Source organism: Orbilia oligospora (assembly GCF_000225545.1).
Source record: "Orbilia oligospora ATCC 24927 unplaced genomic scaffold scaffold00007, whole genome shotgun sequence".
Taxonomy (NCBI): domain Eukaryota; kingdom Fungi; phylum Ascomycota; class Orbiliomycetes; order Orbiliales; family Orbiliaceae; genus Orbilia; species Orbilia oligospora.
The window spans coordinates 1,358,286-1,382,438 of NW_011645564.1; the positions used below are offsets into that span (position 1 = coordinate 1,358,286).

At 44.7% G+C, this 24,153-nt stretch overlaps 6 protein-coding genes across 6 annotated transcripts; 2 read left to right on the forward strand and 4 right to left on the reverse strand.

Annotated features, from left to right (window-relative positions):
- Positions 1-639: 639 nt before the first annotated feature.
- On the reverse strand, positions 640-1,500 carry AOL_s00007g376 (uncharacterized protein; the record flags this gene model as incomplete). Its single annotated transcript, XM_011120277.1, has 1 exon — positions 640-1,500. One exon carries the CDS (start codon positions 1,498-1,500, stop codon positions 640-642), a length of 861 nt encoding a protein of 286 aa, XP_011118579.1.
- Positions 1,501-5,294: 3,794 nt separating this feature from the next.
- Positions 5,295-7,462, reverse strand: AOL_s00007g377 (uncharacterized protein; the record flags this gene model as incomplete). The annotated part of the gene is made up of 4 exons (XM_011120278.1): positions 5,295-6,200; positions 6,265-6,971; positions 7,143-7,200; positions 7,340-7,462. 4 exons carry the CDS (start codon positions 7,460-7,462, stop codon positions 5,295-5,297), a joined length of 1,794 nt encoding a protein of 597 aa, XP_011118580.1.
- A 5,231-nt stretch (positions 7,463-12,693) lies between these two features.
- Positions 12,694-14,394, forward strand: AOL_s00007g378 (uncharacterized protein; the record flags this gene model as incomplete). Its single annotated transcript, XM_011120279.1, has 1 exon — positions 12,694-14,394. One exon carries the CDS (start codon positions 12,694-12,696, stop codon positions 14,392-14,394), a length of 1,701 nt encoding a protein of 566 aa, XP_011118581.1.
- A 1,928-nt stretch (positions 14,395-16,322) lies between these two features.
- Positions 16,323-17,159, forward strand: AOL_s00007g379 (uncharacterized protein; the record flags this gene model as incomplete). The annotated part of the gene is made up of 2 exons (XM_011120280.1): positions 16,323-16,862; positions 16,932-17,159. 2 exons carry the CDS (start codon positions 16,323-16,325, stop codon positions 17,157-17,159), a joined length of 768 nt encoding a protein of 255 aa, XP_011118582.1.
- Positions 17,160-18,123: 964 nt separating this feature from the next.
- AOL_s00007g380 (uncharacterized protein) lies at positions 18,124-19,620 on the reverse strand (the record flags this gene model as incomplete). Its single annotated transcript, XM_011120281.1, has 6 exons — positions 18,124-18,509; positions 18,600-18,738; positions 18,813-18,886; positions 18,968-19,016; positions 19,101-19,121; positions 19,228-19,620. 6 exons carry the CDS (start codon positions 19,618-19,620, stop codon positions 18,124-18,126), a joined length of 1,062 nt encoding a protein of 353 aa, XP_011118583.1.
- Positions 19,621-23,086: 3,466 nt separating this feature from the next.
- AOL_s00007g381 (uncharacterized protein) lies at positions 23,087-24,012 on the reverse strand (the record flags this gene model as incomplete). The annotated part of the gene is made up of 4 exons (XM_011120282.1): positions 23,087-23,211; positions 23,306-23,423; positions 23,552-23,597; positions 23,828-24,012. The coding sequence occupies 4 exons, from the start codon at positions 24,010-24,012 to the stop codon at positions 23,087-23,089; spliced, it is 474 nt and encodes a 157-aa protein (XP_011118584.1).
- Positions 24,013-24,153: the final 141 nt, after the last annotated feature.

Genomic DNA, 24,153 nt, shown 5'->3' on the forward strand with positions numbered 1-24,153 from the left:
TACCTTCTAGAATTCTAGACCTCTGTGTATCTAGCCCACCCCTATGTATACATAACGTATACGCCCCAAATTTAAAGCTACTCACAATTTAATACAGCTGGGTTTACCAGATACAACTACTTATGATGATGCATAGAATTCGAGCAATTTGTTTCAAGAGTTCAATCAGGCCCTAATCCTACACTATATATATATATATATGATTTTCAAGTATACCGCATTCGTCGAGGTATTGTAAATTCTTAATCAAGCAGTTCTAGTTTGCCATTCCTTTTTATGTAGTGTAACACGAATAATTGGAGGTCGTGATGCCCATTTATTTGCCATTCTATATATGCATTATATCGTACAAGTCCACATATGATCTTATTACCACAATCTCCCCTATCTTTAACCTCAAACCCCACAAAACTCCATTATAACATTTCCTCAAAAATAAAGAAAAGGCCCACGCTGTACCGAGATGAAGAATTTCCTCGGTCGTATTGTCAAAAAATTGAAGAAAAAGGTAAACGTGTACCTCGAAGGTCGTCGAAAAACCGCCGCGAAAAAGGCTTCAAAGGAACGTCTCCGAGATGCTATCGAAACTATCTCTTCGCCCAAATCTGTAGACGTCTGGCAACCTAGGAGCCCCCCAACCTATACCAGACCAACCTTTGGTTTTTTCTTCAAACCCAGGGCACCAGCAAGGTCCTTCTTCTTCTTTACCTGACGCTTGAAGCTCGGTATCTCAGCTGTCGCGACTGTAACCGAGTCCTTCTCTTCCGAGAAAGTTATCAACCCCTTGGATTGGTTTGACGATGATGACGATGCTCCAGTAACCTCCTTATCCACAATCCTCCTGACGTGTTCTCCATCTGACGTTTGAAAGGCTTTCCTCGCAGCTTCATCGTCCTCCTTATCCAATCTTTCCGCCTCCTCATCCCTTGACTCCTTAATCGTCATAAGCGCATCTAAAGCTGCCCCCCCATCTGCCCGTTCCACTCTCGCATTCCTCGTTCTTATCTCATCCAAAGCATCTGCAATCGCCATCTCCCTTTTAGAATCCAAAGTTTTCGTCTCAAGCCTCGCCATAGCATTCTCATCCTCTTCAACCTGAATCTGCTCTTCCAATCGATTCAACCTCTCCTCTTCCGTCTCTTCAATAGCCTTCTGATCCCTCCAAGGTTCAAAATTCCTAACCGCTCCTTTCTCACACTCGTAATCCATATTCTTGGGATCCGTCTTAAACACAATCTCAGAACTACACCGCGTACATCGAATATAAAATCGGTATATACTGATCGCATAGTACTTTTCGTCTGTATGTTCTTTCCGTGCGTTGAATTTTCGACCTTTGTAGACGTATTCACCGCAGGAGGTACAGCGCATACCGAAAGGTGCCATCAAACGTACTGTTTGCGACTTAGGGCCGGCTTGTTTAGGTGCCTTTGAGCGCTTGATTTTGGAAGGATCGAAATCTGGGGGGTACCATTTTGTGAGGACTTTACGTTCGGACATTGTGGCGGATGTGACAGGCGCTCAAGAAATGTGAAGGGTTTTTGGTTGTGGTTTTGGGGTTTTTGGGGTTTAGAGAGCGTTTCTGCGAGGGAAGAGAAGTCGGTACGCGTATTATATAGAGGTCCTTAGTGATTTAGAGTTGCGAGTTCGATATGGAGGCGATGCGATTGAAGAAAGGGTGGTGGCGATGAAGCTTGAAGTTGTGATGGTTGAAGAGGAATCATTTAGTCTTTGGATTCCAAACTTGGTGAACGAGTTATCACCGATCAGTTAAACGCCAAGCGCATCCCTTAAATCCGAATAACATCGAACCGAAGAAATCCAACAATCCAACACATCTTCGAGATCCAGGGCCTCAAAAGGAAAATCAGTGTACGTTCACGAATTCACCAGCCTCCAGATAATCTCCAACCACTTCCATTCTGTCACACAAACCAATCCACGGAGTAAACTAAAGCAATTCTACGAAAACCCAGTCTTCTCAAGATGTAATACAGCATTTTTGTTCCTTATGAGCTCATTTCCAATCAGCCGTACAGGGATGAAACGTGGCCAAAGTTGTACAAATGCACACGGACACACGGACACACACAGATATATATATCCATGGCTAAGCAAGTAAACACGAGGAAAGTCAGAAGAAGCCTAAAAGAAGCCTGTCTAATTCACACAAGGCTGGGATATAGTCCTCCAAATCGGTTTGCAGAAGTGACCGAGTTTCCTGGCGGCTACCTAAGTCTTCCCACATGTTCGATCGCGATCTCATAGTATCATAACTTTCACATGGTCGAGTGTTTGTGTAAGTGAGAATGTATACATTATGTACCTGTACCCCCATCATAGGACCCTTTCATCAGATGAAACCGAAGTAAAAAAATAAACCAAGTTACAACCTATCTTTTACCCTCCATGAAGCGGAGATAACCATCCAACCGTTTCAATCATCCCGGCCGACGAGCCCATCGCCGCAAGGCACGTGTATAAACCTTCCCCTGCCCCCCCAAAACTCATTGTCGTACTAAACCCTTTTAATACGCACATCGAATCGTAACTCAAAGCGCATCCTTGCAAAAGAATATGTTCCAGACCCCTTTCTAGGCCTTTCCCAATCGTTGAAACTGAATTGTTACACGAAAATCCGGTAAACGGACCTATTCAGACCTAGTTATACGTCCAGCTGATACCTTATGTCGACTGACAAATTTGAAACAATGACAACTCCACTGGTATAGTTTCGCAACATGAATACCTAACGCATGTTTGGTCCTAGAAATAGCATGTATACTCCTCACCCTTCCTCCTCACTTTTTCCTTTCCCGGCGATCACGTAGAAGCACAGCATCTCTATCAGATGCACAACCGCGCGGAGGAGAATGATAAAGGGAAAATACTGGGTGGAGGTAAAAGACCTAACTTCGTAATATATACTCCCAACCAATAATCTTCACAATGCAACCCACCTCTTTCGTCTATTCCTAGCCAAAACTCTTTCCTTTAGAGGCGGCTCTGCATTCCAACTCCAGAAATAGCCATTCGGACACCTGCGCATACGTTACACAAACGAAACCACAGCCTAAATCACAACATGGTACGTTTCAATAGCTCTGTATCACAACTTGACTGCAAAGCCCACAGGACTTACAAAGCCACCGAAGAATTCTAGAACTCTAATTTCAGGGATGACAGTTCCGACTCCGACGCGGTAGGATAATGCACTGTGACGTTTTTGGTTTATAGTTTTAAAACCCCGTTTGCCGGCAGGTCTAAAGGGTTCTAGGTATGTATGCAACGGATATACTTGTAGGGTGCTGTCAGCCACGTGTTTAAACGTTTTCATGTGTTACGTGATATACAAGGAGGGGAAAGGTGGTCCGGTTTTTCCTCCCTCGATCCTATATATGTGTATATCATCGGATGAGTTCTAGTTTATCGCCCTAGGATTCAACAATTGGGCGTCACAAAAGAAAGAAAAAATTACCAAAAAAAAAACCTTTGTTTCATCTTCATCATCATTTCCGGTCCTTTCCGTTTTTTCTCCCTTTCCTTTCCTTTCCTTTCCTTTCCTTAAGTGACCAGGTGGCGCCGGCGGTCGTCCAGATTATGATATATTTTGTATAACGAGAAGGATACACATATAGACCGTACAGGAGGGAGATACGAAGACTCTACACCGCTCACCCCGAACGAATCGAAATTTAATGATACCCTACAATATATATCAAAATCCAAAGGTCCACTGATCTATGTAATCAGGGGATCAGAATAGACCGTGCATCTAGAGTTTGAAACGCCAATGGCATCACCTAATCAGGTGACCTCGTACTAGGATGATATTTGTCGTAAACGATACTCAATAATACAAATGTGACTATATATATATCCACAATGGGAAATACTCGTTCATTCTGGATTAACGATAAGTCAGACAAAACCAAGGTAGTTGTATCGTATGTATAAAAAACGTTCAACGGTAAACATGGAACTATAGTACTACCAAAGCCTCATGAGCTGGATTGATTGATTAAAGCCTAGACTTCCACAAGCTTCAGCTCCAAGTTAGGTATCCTTTTACAAACTATACTAACATCGATTCAAAAAAAATAGTACAAGAGGAGAAAAACAAAGAATTCCAACCTCGCCTCCCAATATGGCCTTTCTAGTCGCAAAAATTCAACTCTCAGAAGACCAACAGAAAGAAAGGCGATCCCGCAGCCAAAAGAGAATAAAAGTAAAATAAACCAGAAAAATCCAACCCTTAACGTCCTATAACCATGTAATTCCTTCTTTTTTTTGTTTTGTTACCCATTTCATCAAATTTGCAAACTGTTCGATCGAGTTCCTCCCACTCTAAGAAATAAAAATAAGGAAGATATAAAAAAAAGTGTTTAAGAAATAATAATAAGAAGCTAGAACAACAGGTAATATGATAAGGGATGAAAGATAGAGAATAATAAGAATTAAATGAAAAGAAGAAGAGAAGAAATAAAGAATGTTTTTTGGTCTTTTGATAGTATACTGAAGCTAAGAAGTAATGGTTTCCTTTGTGATCATGTTCGTTGTGTCATTCTTTTTGTGTGCGTGTGTGTGTGCAAAGTGTGCCATAAAAATGCCCAAAAACAAGACCCCACCAGCTCCTACCCATCCTTAATCACCAACTTTTGTCTTTCCGGCATATATAATATGAGTTCCCTCCCACCATGCTCCAACTCCAAGAAAATTCCGCAAAATATTATAAAGAAAAATGGGAAAAAGAAAAAGGGTGTAAAGAACAAGGAATGAAGTACAGCGAAGAAGAAAAAATGGGAAAATGCGCGGTAACGGAGAAGAAGAGTAGTCCTTAGAAAACCTGCTCCTTTTCGCCAAAACAGGCCAGGAAGAGAAATGAGGAAAGCAATGTAGTAATGAAGAAAATGCCCAGGATATCCCATCGCTCCATATCTTTTGCACACTAAAACAAGAGGCTCATGCGTCCAGATAAAGCAGAAAAGATGCGGCAGTGAATGGAAAATGAGGTTGAACAGGGAGAGTTGCAAATTCTACTCCCCGCCCTATGAACTAGAATAATTTTTTTGGACTTTTAGGGGTCTGGTAGAAAATGTTTCGAGGATGGTTAATGCAAAAAAAAAGAGTTTCGAGTGGAGATACCAAGGGATACAGTCTGAGGATAGGAGGGGTGCTTCGTTCGGCTGCACTCTACCAACTTCATAGCCCCCTAACATCCAGGGATAAAATAAGGATAGTCGGATAGCAGAGTTGTTCTTGGGGGCAATTCGCTCCTTTAATTTAAAAAGAGGTTACATGGCCGGTGAGCGGTTCGATGAAATAGACCCATTAATAAGCCTCTGTCGAGGTTCGTCATTGAGCCCGAGTCCTCCAATGCTACCGGAGAGGAAAGAGAGGTCATCACCTTGCATGTTACCGTACCCGTTACCGTTACCGGACATGCCAAATGATGGGTCGCCCCGTTGGTCGAAAGCTCCGCTGCTCATAGGACCAGCACCGTGTCCCATATGCGGGGCTCCGATGGGTGAAGAGAATCCGCTGCTACCAGCTACGCTCCCTCCCATACCAAAGCCTCCTTGGGCGTATTGCGGCCCAGGGTATCCGCCTGGCCCGTGAAATCCAGAAGAACCGAGAGCACCAGGGGGTGGGATTAAGCCAGCGCTAGGAGGGCCGGAATAAGGTGATGCAGCTTCGATTGGAGAGGAATAACCAGTATCAGCAACGACCGCAGCTCCAGCGCGACTGGCGCCGCACCTGAGGCAGCTAACGTTTTTGGCGAAGTTGTGGTAGCCACAATTCTCAGAACCACATTTCCAATCTCCGGCACGGAAAGGAACCATGCTTCCACCAGATGACATTCCTCTGTTCATGCCATGAGCGTGTCCGTGGACGGCAAGAGTTGGAGGAGCGGGCGGCAGGAGCGAGGAGGGTGGATAGAAAGACGGAAACATGTCAGTCGCGCCACCTGGAGCTGCACTAACGGCTGGGTAGGAGCAGCGGAAGCATGCTGTACGGCGCTGGAAGTTGGAAAATCCACATGATGGACAAGTCCAATCACCAGGACGTGGGCGATTTTTGCTAGGAGGGAATGGAGTCAAGATGTCAGCGGCACGGTCGAGGACCCGGCTGCTACTCGGGGAGACCTCGATGGCCTTTTCGTTCAAAGCCCTTCCGTTCATACAGAGACTTTCGGCAGCCTATCGAAACGCAATCGTTAGCTATTTATAACCATCATACGATACTCAAATGCAAGAGACATACCTCTTCGTGAGAAGAGAACACCGCGAAACCAGTCCCAGTAGGTTTATGCTGATCTGGGGTGCGCAAGGTCCAAAAGGCTATAGGTCGGCCCCCGTACTGAGTGAACCAGCTTTCAAGTTCGGACTGCGTGGTGTCGTGAGGAAGGCCGCTCATATGAAGGACTTTACTTCGTTCACTTAAGAAGGCACGAACATCTGCTCTTGCGTCCATGGGGCGAGCAAGGACATCCGGATGTTGCTCGAGGGGCTGCGACTTCTTTATAAGACCACGAAGGACTCTAGCCAACGTAATAGCTTCTTCCATAGCCCTCCTGGGGGAGGCAGGTGCCAATGCCTGCAAGTGGAAGGGAAGGTTGTGCTTGATCGGGGCGGACGATTGCACTGGCTCGACTTCAAGAGCGGCACAGATGTTTGCCAGAGAAGACGGGCCAAACGGTAAACTTTCCGGATGGTGGGACTGCCATCGTGTATATTCAGTGCGAAGGTCAAAAGTCCGAGAGTGCTGGAGGTATGGAGGTAACACGACGGCTTTATCACGAGCTTCTCTTGGAAGCTGGACCCTCAAGTCCCAAGCATCCAAGGTGACAAAGGTAAAGTCATTGTTCTGGCCGGAGAGGTACTCTTGAACAAAGCTGTCGAATCGGTTGATGGCATCGCGGAAGGTGCCAGCATTTCTAACATGCTCCCATGTCAATGTCGTGAGACTAGCTGTAGAACCCAGAAAGTTGTTTGGTCAGCCGGGGTCCCACTCTCTATTTTTCTCCAGAGGAGTATAGGATAGACAAGATACGGTCTTTAGCGGTAGCACCAAAAACATTGCTCCCCTGAGGAAGAGTCTCGTGGCTATCGATGACCGGGGGGTAAAGATAAAGCGCTTACTGCAAAGAGGCGTAATCGGAGTGTTAACCGGGCGTACGAGGACACTCTCACGGTGGACCTAAAAATGAATACAGGCACAAGAGCGAATTGATCAGCTTGAAATCCTATTTTCAGAATAGTTACGGTTGCATTGAAAGAATAGCAATCAAAGAAGATAGGTCTGGTTCGGTACAATGGGCGCCTGGAGCTATAGTTACCTCTTCTAACGACTTTGCATTCAGGAGAATCCATCCAATCTCAATGACTTCCGCGGAATCCTTTGTGACGTAAACACCATGCTCGTCGCACGTTGTCGCAACATGAATAACCACGTAGAACATGTTTTATTCTTAAAAAAAGAGTCTTTTCGAGAAGGGATCCCCAGGATTGACCGTTCAAAGTGATATTCAAAGATATCGTGTGTTAAGGTTGTCGGCTAAGCAAAAGAAACGTGCTTGTTGCGTGGCGGTGATGGGATTCCTAATCTTTGACGACAAATGCCGACCTCGGTTCGAATCTAGGTCGGGAAATAGAATGGTAGCTTCGGTTCAACGAATGTATCGAGGATTCCGTCGTCGGTAGGGCGCAGCGAATGAAATGATGAAATTGTTGAAGGAATAAGGGTAGGCAGGTCCTGCTCGGTTAAAAAAAAAAAACTGTGCGAAGAATTTTCGAGTTCCAGTTTAGGGATAACTAAAGGGACTCTCGATTTCAGGGACGACCGAAATTATCGCTGAGAAATAACACTCGTTAGTACTCTGGGCAAGCCGTTGCACCTTATTAGCAGCTTCTCCTTTTGCTAGCTCTTTTTCCTTTTTTCTTTTTTACAACGGAGGATGCTTCTGCAGAGCTCGACAAGACAAGCTGTGCGGAATCGCCCAAAACAACTCCTCTCCAAGCGAAATAGGTCTTCAAATGGCCAGAGGTTGTCCTGATATCCACAGGAAAACCACAAATCAAAGCAGATTAGGACACTAAAAGCGGAACTGTCGGTGTCAAAATCCCTCCGTCTGTTATTACCAGGCACTGTTGTCGAAGATGCCGTGTAATAAAGGTTGCCAGGACGATCAAAACCCAACGCCACGGCCAGAATAACCAGTAAGGAACGGTAAGTGTCGTGCTAGAAGAGGAGACCGAAAAAAAAAAGTGACAGACGTTAGAATCGTATGTAGTGGACCAGAGCAAATCCAAGCAGCTGCAGTGTGATCGCGAATATGTAGGTAAACAGGTAGGTATGAAGTAGATGGGAAAAGCTTGTGCAGATGGCCATGGCCAGGCTTGTCAAATGTCGTCTGCCAGGTGCCACAGAGATGATGCAGGGTGGAAGGAACGAGGCATCATAAAGCAGCCAATGGGAAGGCCTCACGGACATGGGCATGTCCCATAGGGAGACATCGGACAGATGTGGATTCGGGGACTCACCAGTTAAGCAGTACCGTTTCATGCACAGATTAGATGCAAGAGAAATGGGAGTCGTTCCAGTCGTAAGAAATGAAAATGCTATACGTCGAAGATGGAAATGAGAACGGAACCGTACAAAAACCCAAAGACGATGAAGCGACGACGGAGAGGGATTATGTTACAAGGTGATGAAGACGATGATGATGGTGATGAGGGGAGGAGGAGAAGGTGAGGTGAAGAAAGGTGCAGGTCAAGGTCAAGGTCAAGGTGAAGACGAATGTGAAGTGAAGCTGCTTGAATAAAAAAAAAAAAAAACTGTTTTAGTTCGCTGTCAGAACAAACTTGTGTGGAGAAGTTGGCAAAGACAAAAAAAAAAAAAAAAAAAGATGAGAACTCGACAGAGATTTCAGCCAAACAGCTTCGTCCTCGAAGCGTCGCACAATAATGCAAATGAAGTCCTAACCAATCGGCTTATTTAGTCTGTTTAAAGGGGGTTGAGTTCTGGAAGTTGATTCTGCCAAACGGAGGAAATTCCGATAGGTTTCCGTGCAGAGATGCATCCACAGACACAGACACAGACACATGTATTGTATTGTACTGTACAGCGTCTACACAGGACCGATATGTACCGTCTATACAACTCCAGATATTCAATATCCCCTCAAAGCTCAGTTAGAAAACTGAAAGAAATTCCTAATCAGACATAGACTCCGGGTTTTCTATTTTTCCAATTAGCTAAGTCTGTCTAAGCTGAAAAGATGAATTTTATCGCTGAAAGGGGTATTGGTATGTTTGGACCATTGGACCCACGTGACTATGGCCTGTTTCGCGGGATATAATTGCAATGCTGGTGCTCCATACATATACCCCGGACTGTCAAAGAAAAGTAAATCTGGAGTATTCGAAGCGAGGTTTCAAGTAACCGCTTGAATTTTATATTTTATATTTTTGGCAAGCTGGCAGAGTTGGTTGCAAGGGAATACTATAATATCATAGTTGTAAATTTCAAGATTGATTGAACGTTCATGTATTCCATAAATTACTGCCTTACCTATATCATAACATACCTACTTACTTATACATTACATAGATAGTTCGCAGTATTAATATTCTGTACAGTACCAGTTTGAGATGTCGTTGGTATGATTATATGTCATGAGTGTAGTTATATTATATTGTGTATTAAATATATCAGCAGTGGGCGCTAACAAGCTGTTATTACCTGTATATATATAAGCCCTGGAGGAACAGCTAACCGTATCATATTTTTGGCATTTACTCCATAAAACTACTAGAAAATAGACTAATTATATCGTGGAATGGCATATGGTGTCGACATCTATACCATGCATGCCGTATTCGTGTTATGATCATAATTAGTCCGCGATCGGGCGAATTGGAGAATTGCAATACCCATTACTAAGCCAGCGAGACCCAAATCCACTAATCACAGTGATATCGATAGGTTGTCTACTAAACTTGTAGATACTTAGGTAGCTTTTCAGTTAGTAATTGAATTAGTATGGCATATATCGTCGTCCACCTTGGAATCTGGGAGGAGTACCATCCTCGACATATGTGCCTGGATATCCGGATATATAAATTTACGTATGCGAAAAAATATAACCCCTGGCGTCGAGGCTCAAGGGCCTTCCATCCGATAACCTGACTCAGGGAATTCCGTCATTTGATATGACAATTCCCTGGTATTTCCCTAACGTCTACCGTAGACATATCCCGTAAGAATGTAATATCGTCGGTGTAGACGACACTTCCCCCCTTGCCCCTTGCCTAGTCTGTATTCACCGAATTAGACTGAACCGTAGGCTTAGATAATCCCCAAAGTCTGGACTTTTCCATCAATTTTAGCCAGCACCGTCCGTGCGCGCAGAAACACCTGGCTCGCTCTCGCTCTCGCCGTAGACGAACCGAAAAAAACGTTGCACATTGGCGATTTCTGTCAGGGGAGAATGGATAAAAAAAGCCGAAAAGCTAGTGTCCCTTGTCGATATTCCCCCAGCGTGAGGGAGAAGAAAGAGAAAAAAACTTCGTCAAGCATCGATGCATACCCAGGTTGAGCGTTTAAAAGGTCCTTTTTCTTCCTTGCCTTTTTTTTTTGGTTTCTCTTCATGCGCAGGCTTGCTTGTAAAGAAAATATCGCTTACATCAGGTGGTCCCACTTTCCTGCACATACAAGGACTCCAGTAGACACTTTGACTTTTTTTTTAAAAAAAAAAGAAGGGAAGTAAAAAAGGCGAAGTAAAATGACGAGCCGCCTGCCCTCTTCCAAGACCGGGCGAGCTGCAGTTCAAGGGTGTAGACGAGTAATGTCATCGACAAATCCCTGGTGACCAATGGAGGGAGATCGTTGAAGACCAAGCCTAACAGGCCCTACACGAGTCAGATAACTGCGGGTTGATAGCCGAATCGTCTGGGGGTGAGAGTAGGATGTGAAACGCCGTTATTCAGTCGCACGCCCCTCATGCCCTCTCCTGTCTCTTCCCACTCGTAAGCTGGTCGTTGCCTGTAAGTACACCACATAAGTAAATGTCAGAGGTTTGGGCGATTGTGACAGGTGACTGGTAGAGGAAAGTGAGGAAGAACGGGGAACTGTTGGATTGTTTCAAAACACCGCCAATGACATATACTTTGTCAGTAGCTGTCCGGAAATATATTTAGTAGCGGCACACCCCTCGTCGAGGAAGTCCACGACGGTCAAGCAAGTACTTACCTACAGTTCCAGCTGGTGCGACATTCTTAGATCTTCTTCTTCTTCTTCTTCTTAAAAGCAGTAGCTCTCTTCTTCTTCTCCTTTCTCTTTCTTCTTTTCTTTCTTCTTCTTATCCTTATTCTCCTGAAGATTCTTTTCCTCACTCAAATACGACCCATACCATACTCAATAAACCGTCGCATCCATACCTATCGCCACAGCAGCAGCCACATGCAAACAGTACAGTAGACATATCGCTTGGACCCTGATCAACCACCCCCCCAAAAGTAAAGTAAGCATTGCATTGCATTGAGCATACCCACCACCAATATCATCTCTTGAGTTTGTCTGCAAAGAGTCTTCCCACATTCCTGTTGCGGGCAGCTGGATAGCGTCATTCGTCAGGAGGTACTGCAGGGTGCGGGCACAAAGGAAGAAATGCCCAGAGATTTCCAGAATTCCTTTGCTAACGGTATTGATGTTCCCTGCAGAAGACGGCCAGTTAGTATTTTCGACAAAGTCCGCATCGATAGCCTTAAACATTGGGTATATTCCGGGCAAAGATTCCTCTTTTTGGACCCAAATACTAGTCCCGTATATGTACATACATACCTACCCATCGTCAGATTTAAATCGATTTCACATACACTTCCAAATACGCAGTGCTGTGTGGTATATACACCCACACGATCCCGTCGAGCTGAAGGAACAGGATCCTGGTCAGCAAAAAGAGCGAAATTAAACTGTTGTTAGAAAAAGGTTAGCGCGTTGTGGGTAGAACGGTATTCCACGGGTCGCCCGCTCTTCTCTTCTCGCAGGACTGGACAGGACAGGCGCATTGCAAGCATCAGCCTGATAAGCAGCAATACGAGGCCGATAAATACTGTACTTTGCTCGTCCCCCCCTTCTCGAGTCCCCGAAGTTTTTCCTCTTCAAGGGGTCCCTTTTTCTACCGTTTCGATCGAGCTTTCTAGCTAGGAGAAAGCATTAAGAGCGCGTATTTTTGGATCTCGAGACCAAGTGGTTGGTTGCATTGGGTTGTGCCGCATTGAGATAACCAACCGGGAACAGAGCGCAAAAAGCTACACTTCGAGGAGAACGAATTCAATTGCATTGGATCCGGAAGAATTGAAGCTTTCTAGCTTGTTACTACTCGATCCCATCTCGCCGGGGGCCTGTTGCAATTCACGAGGAACGTTGTCACGATCAAATTACAAGGGGTCATTTCGCCGAATTCGCATTTGAGGGAACGTTGTATCGCCCCCCTTCTCTCTATTTCTCTCACTCTTCTTCCTCCGTCTCACCTCATCGCCATCATAATCATCATCATCATCACTACCAACATCAAACATCAAACACCGACATCAACATCAACATCGACATCATCCCGATTTCACATTCTCTCTTCATCCCCTACCTTCATCCGCTGCCGGACGGACCGTTCCGGCAAATTCTATCACTATGAAAAAGTTTATGAAACTCTTTGGCAAGTCGAAAACAAAGTCGACGGTCACTGCTGATGATCAATATTTCGATAAGCCTGCCGCGAAAAATGGGAAGAAGTTTGGAATGTACGGTAACCACAGTGTTCCTGACTTCCGACAGACGTACAAACACAAATTCCAGGATGCTCCGCCTATGCCAGATGTTCCTCGCAAGCTAAAGCCATCGCTTGCGGTTAAGCTTCCAAACGAAATCTTGGCCAAAATATTCACTTATGTCGCGCCTCATGTTGGCAACGAATCGCTCTACTCTGATGAGGAAATACTTCACTACGTCAATGGCTGTGTCCTTTGCGATAGTCGTGATCTAGCTCATATCGCCCTGGTCTGTTTGAAATGGTCTCGGGTCGCTCAGATGCTACTCTACAAAAACATTCAGTTGGAACGAGTTCATTATTGTGGTCGTGAAGAGCAGCTTGACGAGCTTCGCAAACGTCGCTCGAGAGTTATCTACACCGACCCGGACACTATCGACACTGCCGCCGAGAGGATGGACCTCTTGATTCGCACTTTTAGGTTGAACGACGACTTGGCTAACTACACACTCTACATTCGACTCCAGTACATGACCCGAGAGTCCTGCAAAAATGTCCTGACTTCGTTGGTAAACGTCCCACTGTCCAACCTCCGCTGGATGGACTTGCCAGACGGCTTCTACAAGGACGACCCAACATGTCAAGCATTGAAGGCTATTATGTATCAGAAGTGCCCAGACCTGCGACGCATGCGTTGGACAGAAGGGTCCGAAAATGGGTTTTTGGGGCTCTCCATTGATAGGCCGTGGGTCAATCTCGAGTTTATTGAACTCTGGAAGTTGAATGTCGAAGAAGAACAAATCGCTGGAGTTTTGGCAACCCTCCCAAAGATCACCTCAGTTGGTATCCAAGAGCTACCCTGGGTCACCGGTCGTTTCTTGTCTCCAGGAGTCGCTGGAAAACGCCCATTGCTTCCACCTCTCAACTCACTTTCCATCTCAAAATGTGACAAAATCACATACGATTCAATCATCGCATATATCTCTTCGCCAGCTGTCCAGCAGACTTTGGAACACCTAACGTTAAAGGAAATCGACTTCCCACCCCATCTTATCTACCAAATCCTCCAGCAGCTTCCCTACCTAAAGACGCTGCGTATTAACGCTCCGGTCACTAGAATTTTCCCGGCTTATGATCAACCACCACATCCACCATTGCAAAGCGCTACCCTCCGTGAACTTTCTTATGAAATCCGACCTGCTCAACAATCCAAGACTCTCGCAAGCCCTGCAACGAGTTACTACGAATATCTCTGCGAAAGCTTACGTCTCGGCGGTCTTCCAAAACTCAAGACGCTTCATGTGCGCGACGAGAACTTTGGGAAGATGCTAAAGCGTGTTACGGAGACTATGCAAACTTACGGCAAGGATTTCCAGATTCTACAACGACTTGAGAGTCTTACTATTCACGCCAAGGGTTGGAATGGGCTCGTTTGGTCGACATTTACCTTAACGGATCAAGGAGCCGGTGAGGAACTTGACGAGTTCGGTGCCCTTCTCGCAGCCGCAGGTGGAGGACCTCAATCTCCTCGATTCTTGGGACTCCCGAATCCGAACGACGAGAAGCGACTCTCGTGGCGAGAGCGACGTGATAATCGAAAGAGTAGAATGGATCTTTGGCGATAAAGAATTAGTAGATGACACCTGGCGTTTAGTCAAATACTCGACGATGGCGCTAATTGTTCTACGTCTCGAATCCTTTTTGTCTAGAGTTTCCTTACCTTTCGATTACCTATGCTACCAGCGCGAGTTTCTCTTGGTGTTCTATCACGGCAGCGTGCTACTTTCAACTCTTATTTCTCGTTCTTCACGGGTTTCTTTTTCATCTGGGTTTCTGCCACAAAGGATGTACCATTCTCCGCGTCAACCGTGATCTTTACTTCTCGAAAATCACTTCCAACCCCCATGCATAAAGCGAAGTGGTGTTCAAGATAAACGTCACCAAGACAAACGAGGACAGTGAGTCCGGCATCTTTAAGTTTTTTTTCCTTTCCACATCTCTTCATTTCTCCAAAGCACAAGTTCAAATCCTGGGTACGATTTTCAGCTTGTTTCTATGTCGTTGATTGCTTCTTAACTGTAGCCCCTTTAACTTCTTCCCCTGTTCTTCAATAATATTGCTTCTACGTTTTTATTTTTATCTCTCAAGGCGTTAAATAGGGGTATCAAAAGAACCAAATTCACGGGAATGTCCTTTTCTCTTTCTCTCTCTCTCTCTCTTCTTTCTCCGTACTCATTCCTCGTCGTCTTCTCTACGCAATTGTACAAGCTGGCCTGTCCCTAACCATCACTTCTTCTTTCACCCCCTCTTCTGTTTCCTGAGCACTTGTTGATATGCGAGTCCCGTTCTCGTCGTTCAAGCCCCTGGCACGTATGACAATAATATGCAATGTTGATAATGTTAATTCAGCGATTTACACGGCCGCATATACTTCTTTCCGTCTCGAACTAGTAGTATACATATAAGAGGTGCATACCTAAGTAAATAAATATAATTCAATCGTAAATGTCTATCAAGTGGGGACCCATGCTGGTCCCAGGAATACTTTATGCATAGGAATACCTTATGCTTGCCCCTACACTCCGCCTCGAGCGTCTGGATTTGAGGCTAGCTCCTACACAGGTGCATAGAACATACTTAAGCATATGCAGAATAGCTACCCGACCGAAAAGAAATAAAAAAAAGGTCGACCACCTGCTCCTCACCGATTCCCGTTCTTCAGCATGTTTCCGGCCGAAAACGTTACACCCCTTCATCCAAAAAAAAAAAAAAAAAAGACACAGACTTCAAAGAACCATTACCCACCGCACAGCAGATAACGGGTAAAAAAAATACCCCAAAAAAAAAAAGCGGAACCGTATCAAACCCCTCTGCTTTGTAATCTACCCCAAACTTCGGTTCGGAGCGGGACACATTTCGGTTCCGAACCGCGAAAAACCCAAAACCCGCAGATGCGATACCCACATACATTTATCGCCAAAAATTTAAAGAAAACCCCGAAAGTCCCATGCAAACAGCTACTTTAACTCTATTTCCTAGCAAAAAAGCTCAATAGTTCTTACAAATCAAATATGCAAGTCACCGTTGCTTACAAAATCAATTGCGCGGCGCTTCAATATTTAATTAAATTTCAATAACGTTAGCTATGTCATCCGGGTACCCGTGCTCCCGTGCATTAGGTTTGGGAGAGTAGTGATAGTGCTAGTTATACTATACTAGACGAAAGATAGCGCATATGGCGTTGAACAGTGCAGGAATTGTATCATGCGATAGCTACCGCCCCGCCTAAGTAGCTAAGCACCTAACCCAGGTACCCGGCCTGCCATAAACATATGATCCAAGTTAGTTAACCCGCAGTTACAGTGGAGAAGGGGGTGTCAATTGGCCAAATAACCCCTCTCGCCATTTTTCTATATAAACTCCAATTAATTACAGAAAAAAATACAATCTACAACCACCATCCAACCAAGCTTGCTTCGAATCCAAACCAGAGAATCGACTCCAAACAAAAATCCAACAAACCCCAACACATAAATTTAACCCAACCTCCAAAATGTCCGCCCCATCCGACCTCTCCATAACCCTCTACTCCAACCCCAGCTGCCCCTACGTCCACCGAACCCTCATCACCCTCCACGAACTAAACATCCCCTTCACCCCCTCCTTCATCGATCTAAACACCCCCCGCCCAGAATCCTACCTAAAAATAAACCCAAGGGGCACAGTCCCCGCCCTAACCTTCACCTCCCCATCCTTCAACAACGGAAAACAAGTAATCGTAAACGAAAGTTTGATAATAGTCCATTTCCTCACCGATCTATTTCCAAACCATTTAATTCCTTCACCAGGAAGTTTGGGAGGCGCTGCTGAGAGGGCTAGGATTTTGTTTGTTATTGATACTTGGGGGAATAAAGTCGGTACTACGTTTATCAAGGCTGCGTTGGCTAGTGTGGGTGAGGAGGTAGCTGCGAAGGAAGCTGTTGATACTGCTGTTGCTGCTGTTGAGAAGGAGATTGATCCTTTGTTTGCGAAGTTGGAGGGGGATGGGGATGGTCCTTTCTTGGGTGGAAGGGATAGGTTCACACTTGCTGAGGTACGTACGGTTTATAACCGATTCAAACCCCGTAGGAAAACCATGTTAACTTTATAATAATAAAAATAGGTCGCAATCGCCCCATTCATCATTCGCAACTTCTCCCAATCAAGCAATGGTATCCTCTCACCAACATTCAAGGAAAAACTCCTCGCCCTACCAAACTTTGGGAAATGGGCGACGGCTGTTCTCAAGAACGAGAGTTTGTTGAAGGATTGGGATGAACCCACGTTCTTAGAGGGGGCTAGGAAGAAGTTGCAACAGTTCAAGGATGGAACCTTTAAGCCTAAGGTTTAGATGATTGAACATATATATATATATATATGGTGGTATGGGTATTCGATTTGAGGATTGGAGAATTAGTGATGTAATAAGTAGCAGGTCTATGTTCGATATAATCGTCTTGTAATAGTTATATAAAACAAATGGAGAAACAAAGATTTACGAATTGTTAACACCATCCAAAGTTAACTGTGATGTGATATCAATGTAGATTTGAACTGATATATATACTTTGATCGCTCTACAGCCAAACCCACCTGACACGTCGACCCGCTAAGCTAGTCACACGAGGAATTACATCGCAAAATCGCAACTTATATATAACTACGATACCAATTGCAAACTTGATTAATAGAAATTAGCATTATCATTGATTTTTCCTAATAGTCATAGGCACAATTCCCCGTAATTGTTTCCCTATCCCAAAAAATGCCGTATTTTTTTATTTTATCATCCCACCCACCGGACAGTAAACCCAGCCCCACGTATTTCATGAGTTAAAAGGATATTGATCAAAAGGAAAAGAGAAAAAAAGAGAAAGAACAGAGGACCGGAAAAAAAGAGCATAAAAGTGAAAAAGGAGCAAAAAAGGGGGGCTAAAAAGTAGATACAGGAAAGAGTAAGAAGAGGGGTTTAGTCGAATAAGTTTATTTCTGGGAACGACCCAATGTTGTGTTTTCTTTAGAAAGGGAAAAACAGAAGTGCGAAAACAAGAATAAAAAAGTGAACCAGAAGTGAACATTGTTTTGGATTAAAGTGTACTTATTCTTGCCCACGGTAGCCTATTGTTCACACTTGCAGCCACCGTTGATGAAGCGTTGTCCTTGTAAGAGAGTATTGACAAGAAATGAATTGTTAGAGGTGAATAGGATGTCGATTGATGATATTTCCACCTGCTAGCAGATGGATTTGTTTGGCTAGCCACCTGTTGAAAGCCGAATCCCAAGATGAACAGCAGTTTCCTGCACCATCTCGAGATTTAGGCCTTCCTGGAACGGGTGACTGGACCACCTGGGCTTGGAGCACGAGCACGGAGCTCTCCGTTTCCGGCTCCATCGTAAGTGGTAGAGAGGGCGTTCTGGCTAGGCTTAAGGGTGGTTGGAGTCTTGACGACGTTTTCCAAAGCAGCATCGGAGAACTTAGGATCGAGACTGATGGTTCCGTTCGAGATAGACTTGCGAGCAGCTCGCTTTCCAGACTTCTTGTAGGTAGCCAAGTAGAAGGAGATGAAAAGGACCAAGTAGGAAGACAAGATACCCATGCCAGCGATAGCAGCGAATTCCTCACCGGCGCATTCGCCAGCACTGGGCATCCACCTGAAGTAGGTGGATGTGAAGTAGGTGTAAGAAGCGAAGTAGACGAAGACTAGAAGGGATTTGGTTCCGTATTAGCACATTATCCTGGTTGTGGCTTCGGGAAGGGCCGAGCGCAGGAAGTGGGTCTCTTTGTACTCACCAAGGTCAATAATGAACTGAGCAATCTGGAGTCTGGTAATCCATTCCTTCCACCAGACACGGATGCCACGGGCAGAGAGGAAGTAGTACCAGTACATAACAACATGGACGAACAAGTTGATAGTGATCGGGACCCATTGCTACAAAGAAGATAATGTCAGCCAACTTATACCCGACAATGCTCTGAGATCAATTCAATCGGGAGAAAACTTACAACAGAGGTTGTTCCGACGAGCTGAGTATAGCACAACAACGCGGTAGCACCGTGGTGGTAGGTGTGGAGGAAGGCTATTTCACGCCTGGTCAGCAACCAATCCCATCATACACAATCAATCAAACAACCAATCAATCGACTTCAATGAAACTTACTCAATGGCTTTTTCTTCAAGAACAGGAAGACGGTATCAAGGAGCTCGAACTGCATCAACGCGTTAGTCACATATTCTCCCAATCCTTCAATGGCTAGCTGCAGCCTGCAGCTGCTCCGTTACGGAACGCTTACATATTTGGTCAAATAGTTCAACTATATATCAACAAAAACGTTAGTTAACATCATCATACCCGCGACTATATGAATCGGCCAAAAAAAAAAAAGAACGAAAAGGAACGAGAGCTCAAGGAGAACTTACGTAATAAATAACAACCAATTTCGGGGTGTAGGAGTTGATATTGCAGATACCATAGAACAATCCGTGACGAAGCAAGATTGGAATCAGCTGCTCCATTGCCAAAACCAAAAGCGAACCAGAAAGAAACGTCAAGAAGACATTGTGGATCTGGAAGAGGGCATTCAATCGTAATGGCTTTCGATCGGCCATAATGGCCTTACCGCCGAAAATGACGATGTAGTAGACGGTGATGATCGCCAAGGCATTAGGAAGAGTCGAGACAGGTGTCTTTCCGTGCACGAACTCGAACTCTTCGGCCGGATAGCCTACGACCAATTCGAAAACCTTCGAGAAGATTGGCCAAAGGTGGATACCGAAGGGCCGGTCTATGGATGGGATGGGAAGGGACGACATGTTTACTGTCCCTGAATATGGGGAGAATTAAGGGGGAGGTCGGTCGAAACTGGTCGTGAGACTATCGTTATTCGTGTTTCTATGATGGTCCAGGTGACTATGAAGAGTAGGAGGACGCGGAAAGGGTGATGAAGATGAGGATAGAGAGAAGATGATGGAGGAGATGAAGATGATGAAGGTGATGAAGAGGAGGAGAAGAGTGATGGAAGAATTCAATCGGGTTCAGGAGTCGGAACCAACGGATATGAAGGAAGGTCGAGCTTTTAGACTCTGTTGGAGAGACGGGGACTGGACTGGACGAGCGAGAGCAACCACGCCCACACGCACAACCACAACCACAACACGAATGGAAAGTCTCGGCAGGCTTATGTCGGTGTCCTCCTCGACAGGGCACGTCTTGTCGAATGGCAGGTCGACAGGTGCCGTGGGCGTCCTTCAATCTGCCTGATTTTTCGGGGTCGCGCTGGGGAGAGAGCACACACGTCTGCGGGTGCAGGGCTTGTGTCTCACAAGGACCGTTCGGGGATGGTATGGGATTGTATCGAAAAGGAATGGGCAAAGAACCGAACAAACAGCAGCGACAGGTCGATGCAATGTTCAATCTGATCTGATACTCGCTCGCTCGCTCGCGTCCCAATTGAATCAAAGGTCAGTTCGTGGAGAAGGAGAGAATGAAGGAAAGAAAGAACAAGAAGAAGAACAAGAAGGTTGAAATTTGAAATTTGAAAAAACTCGTTAACCTATTACAAGATTGATTGGACTAGGAAGTATATACTTCTCGTCTGTATAAAGCAGTGGAACGAACAGGTTATAAAGGAGAGAAAAAACAATAATAACCCTGGCTCATAAACCTTCCGCTGTCCAAGTTTCGATTCGAATAATGTGAGCTAGATCATGCAGACGCCAGGAGGGCCTAGAGGATTTTGGATCTAACTAACGAGGAATTCTAACTAGCTCGACCGCCGCCTACATGTACTCGATCACGAGAGAGGGAGAAAAAAAATTAAAAAAAAATGAAATAAATTTTTGCCAATCACGAAATTACATAGTACTTACATACATGCGAGGTGTCCCTTCGCTGCTTGTCTTGTATCTTGCTCGCTCTCTTTTTTTCTTCTTTCTTTCTTTTCTTCTTTTTTTCCTGTCCTCCTTCGCAAAAGTCCCGGCATGCGCATATATGCGTGCACATGCAAAGGGGTAGCCAGAAAATCATAAACAAACATCCGGGTTTCCAAGCCCAAAGAATCGATCTTGGTTGAGGCTGTCTAGCTCGGTTCGCCCGTCATATTGCATATTTCTGTGGCGGAAATTACTGGGGTGCAGCTAAACTTCCCCCCAAGAGGAAAAATAAAATAAAAAATAAAAAAACAAGCAGTAGGATGTGTCTGTACTGCTTAAATCCCACGCCAGGCCTGCTGGAACCCATCGAATAGGAAAAGGGGATTTTCCCATTAAAATTGCTGGTCATCTTTATTACATCCCGCATATGACGGGGCGGCGGTCGGTTGGGGTCGTTCATTAGGCATGTGAACAAGAACCCAATTCCCCAACTAGCGGGCCTTCCTCCGTGTTCAACTGACCCAATTGACGCTCCATTCACGAAAGAAAAGAAAAAGTCTATACTATGCCAATATAACTATAAAAAATATAAAACTGTCCTTTTCATTGGACGTGATCACTGGTCCTCCTTCCTAAACCTGACTATAGCATTCCTGGAAACAGCAGCTGTACAAGCCGAGGTACAATCTTCAGTTGAACTTTTTTTTTAATTCTTTTTTTATTTTTCTATCCCTTCCTTTTGATATGAAAGTAACCCACTTCTATTATAACTATTGAATCTTTGATCTGGTCGGAGCGACATTCTTCCGTTTCCGTTTAATCCATGGACGTCAAATCGCTCTGAGCTCAGACCAAGACCTTGACTGCAACACACATATGTATTGGCGGTTGAGGCAGACGATCCATCGTGCCATATGCCGACGGGTTACGCCGTTATAACCATGGTACGGTAAAACCGGGTGGGACCTTGTCTGTTTTTTTGCGTCAGGAGGTTGCGTTTGATTGCAGCTTTTCTAGAATCCTATAATATACTTCCAGTAATGACATACGCATACTGTACAGCTGTGCACATGCACATGTCACTTAAGTCGACTCTTGGTGTTTTATTTTATCATTTAAGATTTATAGTTACCATATCTTTGATACAACCGCTGTAGTCTTGGAGCCGGAAACCGCTTTAAATTAGAAACAAAGGGCAATCAGACATCGTATCCGGTGTTACCGACATTATCATATCAGTGGCATCTATCGACCCGTTCTAATTGTCGAAACGTTCAAATGCATACTAGCACTGTTATACCGCGTATGTAAACCGAGTAATCAATTGATTCCTATATAAATAGTACAAAAAGGCCCCGGTGCGCAGCAGCAATTAATTCTGGTTTACGAGATAACCCCGGTGTATAATATAATCTACATCGATAGAAATTTTAGAGAGAGAGAAGATTTAAAACCCGTCCAGTATACACAATAACCTACAGCTAGCAGCTAAAGATATACAATACAAACCTAAATTCGATTCCATGGATCCAGAGAGTACACACAATATAAAATGAAACGATACACTGGCGCTGATCCGGCTAGGGACTGGTCTATCCGAAATTACATTTCTTAGGTTCAATAACAGCACAGTATACTGAGGTATCCTATATAATAACACTGGTGTTGACGGTTACACAACCTACGCAGACGGGACCTTGTACTACCATGGCCACTATCACCTTGCAAGCTTGTTTCACGGCTGAACCCACGTCTAATATATTCCTCTCATGGCCCTATTCGACGACTACCCTTCGAATTCAGTGTATTAATTAAAGGTACATTCGATTGATTGTCATTCGATGTTTCTGAAACTCCACGGGCATACAATATCAATCGATATGCAAGCCTGTAGAGGACTACTCCAGATATCGTTTATATACTTACAGATATTAGTATACATCTACGCAAATCAAAGTTGAAGTAATAGTACACCGAAGTGCTAATCTTTTTCATTTCATTTCCCGCCGCCACCGCCAACTCCCAGTTCTTTTTCGTCGTCATTTCATCCGACAATCCAATGTGTGTGTGTGTCTTTTTTTAAAAAAAACAGAAAGAATAGTAAAAAAGAGTATATCAACCAAAGAAGATACATAAAAAAAAGTTATTTAAGAGGAACAGGAAAAAAAAAAAAGGTTGTGAAACAATTACGCAAGAGTTTTCTTTACAGTCGACAATTCCATGGAGAAACCTGAAAGACAATCCCGTCTCCTCCTTAACCAAAGAAAATGGATTTGACTTCCAAGAGTACCACGAAAAGGGTTACCTAACACGCAAGAACGGTGGTTTCCCCTCGTTCTCACTGTCAGCTATAGTATACCTCCCCCTCTTATCCATCTATTGATGATTCTATGGTGATGGACGTCCTCTATTTCTTAGCGGCAGGTGGGTACAGTTCCTCGGAAAGCTGTACACCAAGCTCCTCTCTTAAGGGCTTAAGTTCCGAGAGGTACTGCTCGTATTGAACGTTGTTCTCGACCTTAGCTCTAATGCCTGTATTCCATTTGCCCAAATATTATATTAGCCCCTTTCCATATTCCCAATATAAAAAAAATATGTATAAGAATCGCCGTGGAGTATGACGCACCTTCAAAGATTCTGACGGCAGTGGGGAAGTCATTCACCCGTCTGGCGGCACGAAGGGCAGCCTCGATGACAGAGGTGGATGGGACAAGATCGTATGCGAAGCAGTTGTTCAGGTTTCGCTATATAGTAGTAACAGTAGTAGTCGGTTAGTCAGCAGGATGCGCTTATCATATAGCCCGTATCCGAAATTTTATATACGAAAATAAACGTGGAGAGGGAAAAAAAAGGGAGAGAATATATAACTAACCTGGAGCTCGAAAACATCCTGTACACCATCGAATTCCTTCTCATACCTATCATAAACATCATATCAGCCAACTGTTTCGTCCCAATTGAATGGTTTATTCCGCCATATCCCGGCAATATGCATGTCTAAATATCAAGAGAAGTGGTTGTTTTTTTTTAAAAAAAAAAAATCGCTTCCGTACACCCGCGATTTTCTGATCCAGTCTCTCCCCGCATAAAGAAAACCACACCGGCTTTCCCACGATTCTCCCCTCAGCCATTGAATATATTTCCTCACCTAGCAGTAAACTCCTCGAAAGTCTCTTCGTCGTGGGCACTCGAATAACCCCTCACACCCAATGTCGCGGAGGGAGCAGCATATCGAGAGACGACGGCACGAGGAATGGTTGCCGTTCGAAGGACGGAGAGAGGACGGGTAGCGACGGCGGCCGAAGAGACCAATCTGAGAATCGAGGTGGACATGGTTTCTTTTTGGCTGTAGGTATGGATATAAAAGAGGTCTGGAGTACTTGTTGGGTTATATGTAATGTCGGGAAGAAGAGTGGCTGAGAAGAAGAGGTGGTATTTCGGGTGTTGCGGGGTTTTTATTGGTGGAAAGGATGG